This window comes from Nerophis ophidion, linkage group LG13, assembly GCF_033978795.1.
Source record: "Nerophis ophidion isolate RoL-2023_Sa linkage group LG13, RoL_Noph_v1.0, whole genome shotgun sequence".
Taxonomy (NCBI): domain Eukaryota; kingdom Metazoa; phylum Chordata; class Actinopteri; order Syngnathiformes; family Syngnathidae; genus Nerophis; species Nerophis ophidion.
Genome location: NC_084623.1, coordinates 2,535,256 through 2,541,066, shown reverse-complemented (window position 1 = coordinate 2,541,066; position 5,811 = coordinate 2,535,256). Strand labels below are relative to the sequence as shown.

Sequence of the window (5,811 nt, the reverse complement as noted above, 5' to 3'; positions counted from 1 at the left end):
GATGTCGTCACGGGTAAAGAAACAGCAATAGATTTAACACTAGTGTCACAAGGGTTAGCAGGAAAGGTGGAGTGGGAAGTAAATAAATACAGCACAATGGGAAGTGATCACTATCCAATCTTCATTCACATAAACATAAATCATAGGACAGAAAGCACTAGGATAGAAGGAAGATGGAAGTATAATCATGGTGACTGGGGGAAATTTAGGGAAATTACCGACATAACTTTAAAGGAAGTAGATATAAATCAAGATATTGAACAATTAAATACAGATATTACGGGGTGCATAATAGAAGCAGCCGAACAGAGCATACCAAGGAATAGTATAGGGAGAAGAAGGAAGATAGTGCCGTGGTGGACACAAGAGTGCACAGATGCAATACAAGAACGGAATAGAGCATTTAGAATACTGAGAAGAACACATCATTTCCAAGACATGATCCAATATAAAAGGCATCAAGCTAGAGTAAGGTATGTTATTAAAAAAACAAGAAAACACCATTGGAGAACTTTTTGTGAAACACTAAATAGAACTACTCCTTTAAGCCAAGTGTGGGGAATGATCAAGAGAATGTCAGGGCTCAGAAAAGAACATAAAAATCATGTGATGAAAGATGGAACGCGGAGTGTGGGAGGAAATAAAGAAAAAGCAGAACTTTTAGCAAAAACCTTTGTTAAAGTGCACAGTAATGATCATTTGAGAAATGTAGAAAAACAAAAGAGAGAAGAAACAATTAGTGTAAATATTGAGGAAATGAAGGAAGACAACGATAATAGTTTTATCAACACTATGGATATGACATTTTCTTTGGATGAAATGGTTCCAATTTAAAAAAAAGTTAAAAATACGACGCCAGGGAAAGACCTGGTGAGTTATCAAATGATCAAAAATTTAGGTAGCATCGGCAAAGAAGTGGTCTTGAAATTATATAATAGGATATATGAAGAAGGAAAATGAGCAGATGAGTGGAAAACAGCTGTAATAATTCCAATATGCAATATGGGAAAGATCCGGAAGAGGCAGGAAATTATAGGCCGATAGCATTGACCTCAAATTTGGGCAAAGTAATGGAAAAAATGATTAATGAAAGATTAATATATTATTTAGAGTCAAAAGAAATTATAAAAAACTACCAAAGTGGTTTTGGCAAAGCAAGAAGCACAAATGACCCAGCAGTGCAGCTGGAAGAGGAAATTAGAAAAGGACAAATAAATAAAGAAAGTATAATTGCGGTATTTTTTGACATCGAGAAAGCGTATGATATGTTGTGGAAACAGGGGTTGCTGATGAAACTAAATAAGATTGGGATTAGAGGAAGAATGTACAGATGGATAAAAGACTTTTTAACAAGTAGAACATTATTAGTAAAAATAGAGAATGAATATAGCAGAGAATACGAAGTGGAAAATGGGACCCCACAAGGGAGTATAATAAGTCCAGTACTATTTTCCATCATGATAAATGACGTTTTTAGTGAAGTGGAAGGGTTAGTGGAGGTGGCATTGTTTGTGATGATGGAGTGATGTGGAAGAGAGGTAGAAATACACATCATATAGAAAAGAAGATTCAAAAAGCGGTAAATAATGTTCAAGACTGGGGGACGGCTTGGGGTTTAAGATTCTCTGTTGGAAAGACAAAAGTCATAAATTTTACGAAGAGGAAAGTACAAAACAAGCTCCAAATAAAACTCTATGGAGAAAACATAGAAGAGGTACAAGTATTTAAATATTTAGGAATATGGTTTGATAAAAATATGAACTGGTCAACCCACATCAGCAAGATAGTGGAGAAAAGTAAAAAGGTGTTAAATATAATGAGGGCTTTGAGGGGTAAAGATTGGGGGGATGATAGGTTGACATTGAAAACAATATATATCACTTTAATTCCATCTGGTATCGACTACGGATGCATTATTTATCAATCTGCTTCAAAAACTCTACTTGAGAAAATAGACCGGATCCAGTCGCAGGCGTTAAGATTATGTTGTGGAACTACTAAATCTACTCCAGTGGCAGCATTACAAGTAGAAATGAATGAAAAACCTTTGGACATGAGGAGAGATCAACTCTCAGCAGTTTATTGGGCAAACTTAAAAGGATCCAAGCAAGGACATCCAACCCGTCAAGTGCTAATAAACTGCCAAGAAAAAGGGAAGAAAAAAATGAATAGTTTTGGGTGGATAATAGGAGATATATGTAAAAAAACACAAATTGACAATATTAAAGTGAGCCCTACAGTACCAATTCCTGCAATACCACCGTGGATGTATGACAACCCAAAGGTAGACATGCAGTTCCTGAAGAATAGACATTTAAATAGTTACCAAATAGAACAACGGATTGAGGAAATGTTTTTTGATAATATTATGATATACACTGATGCATCAAAAACTATAAATAGTAAAGTAGGAGTTGCTGCAGTTATCCCACAGAGAAATATAGTGTTGAATAAAAGAATTAGTGATAAACTATCTGTTTTTACGGGGGAATTGGTAGCAATTTATATGGCAGTTAACTGGATAGAGGAAAACAAAGCAAGGAAAGTAGTCGTGTGCTCGGACTCCAGCAGTGCTTTGACGAGCATAAAAAACATAACATCAGAAACAAGACAAGATATAGATTATGAAATAGTTCAGGCAATCTACAGAATAAATAAAGCGGGAGGTGTGGTAACATTTCTCTGGGTTCCTGCTCATGTAGGAGTTGAGGGAAATGAGTTAGCTGATAGATACGCAAAACAAGCAACCACTAAAACAGAAGTAATCATGGAGATTAAGCACAGTAAAGAAGAAGTGAAGAGCATCATTAAGATAGAACACAATAAAAAGTGGCAAGATAATTGGAATAAGGAAACAAAAGGTAGAGAGTTTTACAAAGTCCAGAGGAAAGTAGGTGTAATGAGAGGAGGGGGTAGAAATAGGAAAGAAGAAGACATTATTACTAGAATGAGATTAGGACATACTTATCTAAATAGTTCACTAAAATTGATAGGCAAACATACTACAGGGCTGTGTGATTTTTGCCACCAGATAGAAAATGTTGACCATGTCTTAATACAATGTAGGAAATATAATAGAGAAAGAGAAATACTGGAAAATAAGTTAGCAAAAGAAAATATTAGGTTAGAAGTGGGAGATATATTAGGATTGCATTCAGAAAACATAGGATATAAAGCAATATACACATATTTAAAAAACACTGGGTTAAGTAAAAGAATATAGAGTAGGGATCCACCTCGGTCCACACTCCATTACAGTAGGTGGCGGTAATGCACACCAGAAGGTTGCTTGCCAACCGCCATAAAAATAAAAGAAGAAGAAGTATCTGACGTCACTTCCTGTTTGTACCTCTTGTAGTTCTTCCTGCCTTCGGACACCTTGCAGGGCCAAAGATCGTTGCAGTCATGCCGGCAGCTGCTTCGGGGACCAACAAGGCGACTCACGGCGATGGAGGTCCGAAGAAGAAGAGGGGCCCAGGGGCTTTGGCCACGGCCTACTTGGTCATCTACAACGTTGTTATGACCGCGGGGTGAGGCTAGCATGTCGATAATGCTAATGCTAATGCTAATGCTAATGCTGCCATTAGCCTGTACTAAAGTGCTTCTAATGACTACAATCATTCATCACTAAAGTGCTTCTAATGACTACAATCATTCATCACTAAAGTGCTTCTAATGACTACAATCATTCATCACTAAAGCGCTTCTAATGACTACAATCATTCATCACTAAAGTGCTTCTAATGACTACAATCATTCATCACTAAAGCGCTTCTAATAACTACAATCACTCACCACAGCAATAATAGTCAACATTACTTCTAATTCTTTCGACGTGGCTGCGGCGAGTATGATTTAAATAGTGAGTATTGTGAATAAATAACTTCGACATGCTTTATTTGACGCGGATTGGAGGTGATTGAGCAGTCTAGGTTTATGAATATATTGTTTCTTTCACACTGGAACAAACTCCTTTCTTTTCTTTAGCTTGCAATGGTCAAATAGATCAAATCATACAAAAATGTCGAACCTTTTCCCCCCATCGGCTGAATCCAAATTGTAAGCCTGCAGAAATTTGTTGGTTTATAATGACAGTAAAATAGAAATAATGTTTTGCCATGATTTATAATGATAAAAATAGAAATGTTTTGCCATGGTTTACTGTGGTAGTAAAATTGAAATAATGTGTTATCATGGTTTATACTGATAGTAAAATAAAAATAATGTGTTGCCATGGTTTATAGTGATATCCATCCATCCATCCATCCATCCATCCATCCATCTTCTTCTGCTCATCCGAGGTCAGGTCGCGGGGGCAGCAGCCTAAGCAGGGTTGCCCAGACTTCCCTCTCCCCAGCCACTTCGTCCAGCTCTTCCCGGGGGATCCCGAGGCGTTCCCAAGCCAGCCGGGAGACATAGTCTTCCCAACGTGTCCTGGGTCTTCCCCGTGGCCTTCTACCTGTTGGACCTGCCCTAAACACCTCCCTAGGGAGGCGTTCGGGTGGCATCCTGACCAGATGCCCGAACCACCTCATCTGGCTTCTCTCGATGTGGAGGAGCAGCGGCTTTACTTTGAGCTCCTCCCGGATGACAGAACTTCTCACCCTATCTCTAAGGGAGAGCCCCGCCACCCGGGGGAGGAAACTCGTTTCGGCCGCTTGTACCCGTGATCTTGTCCTTTCGGTCACAACCCGAAACTCATGACCATAGGTGAGGATGGGAACGTAGATCGACCGGTAAATTCAATCAATCAATCAATGTTTACTTATATAGCCCTAAATCACTAGTGTCTCAAAGGGCTGCACAAACCACAAATTGAGAGCTTTGCCTTCCGGCTCAGCTCCTTCTTCACCACAACGGATCGATACAGCGTCCGCATTACTGAAGACGCCACACCGATCTGCCTGTCCATCTCACCATCCACTCTTCCCTCACTCGTGAACAAGACTCCGAGGTACTTGAACTCCTCCACTTGGGGCAGGGTCTCCTCCCCAACTCGGAGATGGCACTCCACCAATTTCCGGGTGAGAACCATGGACTCGGTCTTGGAGGTGCTGATTCTCACCCCAGTCGCTTCACACTCGGCTGCGAATCGATCCAGTGCGAGCTGAAGATCTTGGCCAGATGAAGCCATCAGGACCACATCATCTCAGATAGCAGAGATCTAATCTTGCAGCCACCAAACCAGATACCCTCAACCCCATGACTGTGCCTAGAAATTCTGTTCATAAAACTTATGAACAGAATCGGTGATAAAGGGCAGCCTTGGTTTAGTCCAACCCGGTTTATAGTTATAGTAAAATAGAAATAATTGATTGCCAACTTTGGATGTACTTAGCAATTATAGTTCATGACGAAGTTGACTTCAAAGTATTTTTTGTTGGGATTTGTGCAATATTGCGCAACTCTTGTTGTTCCAACCAGTCGGGTGACATTGTTGCTAGCAGGGGTGTCCAAAGTGTGGCCTGTAGCTCATTGAGTTAATGGAAAACTCTTAAAAAAGCGGACTAAAAGAGCAAACAGAAGAAATGTACAGAGAACAAGTTGTAATGTTGACTCTAGGAAGACAAAGCTGCCATGCGGGCTGATTTTTTACAGCTGTCATTGCTTAAAAAAATAATGAATCATAATCAATGTTGGTATGAATTATAGACCTATTTAAGTCTCCAATGACTTTGCAGGTGGTTGGTGATCGCCGTAGGTCTGGTGCGAGCGTACCTGGCCAGGGGAAGCTACCACGGCCTCTACTACTCCATCGAGAAGCCCCTCAAGTTCTTTCAGACCGGCGCCGTCCTGGAGGTCAGTGAGCAA

General features: G+C 39.9%; 1 protein-coding gene across 1 annotated transcript in view; it reads left to right on the top strand.

The window, feature by feature from the left end:
- The first annotated feature begins 3,321 nt into the window (after window positions 1-3,321).
- hacd2 (3-hydroxyacyl-CoA dehydratase 2) overlaps window positions 3,322-5,811 on the top strand; it is a 14,102-nt gene continuing 11,612 nt past the window's right edge. The window contains exons 1-2 of the mRNA XM_061918190.1: window positions 3,322-3,530; window positions 5,682-5,799. Of these exons, the coding sequence (XP_061774174.1) occupies window positions 3,406-3,530; window positions 5,682-5,799 (243 nt within the window). The 5' untranslated portion in view covers window positions 3,322-3,405. The remainder of the gene's footprint in view (window positions 3,531-5,681; window positions 5,800-5,811) is intronic.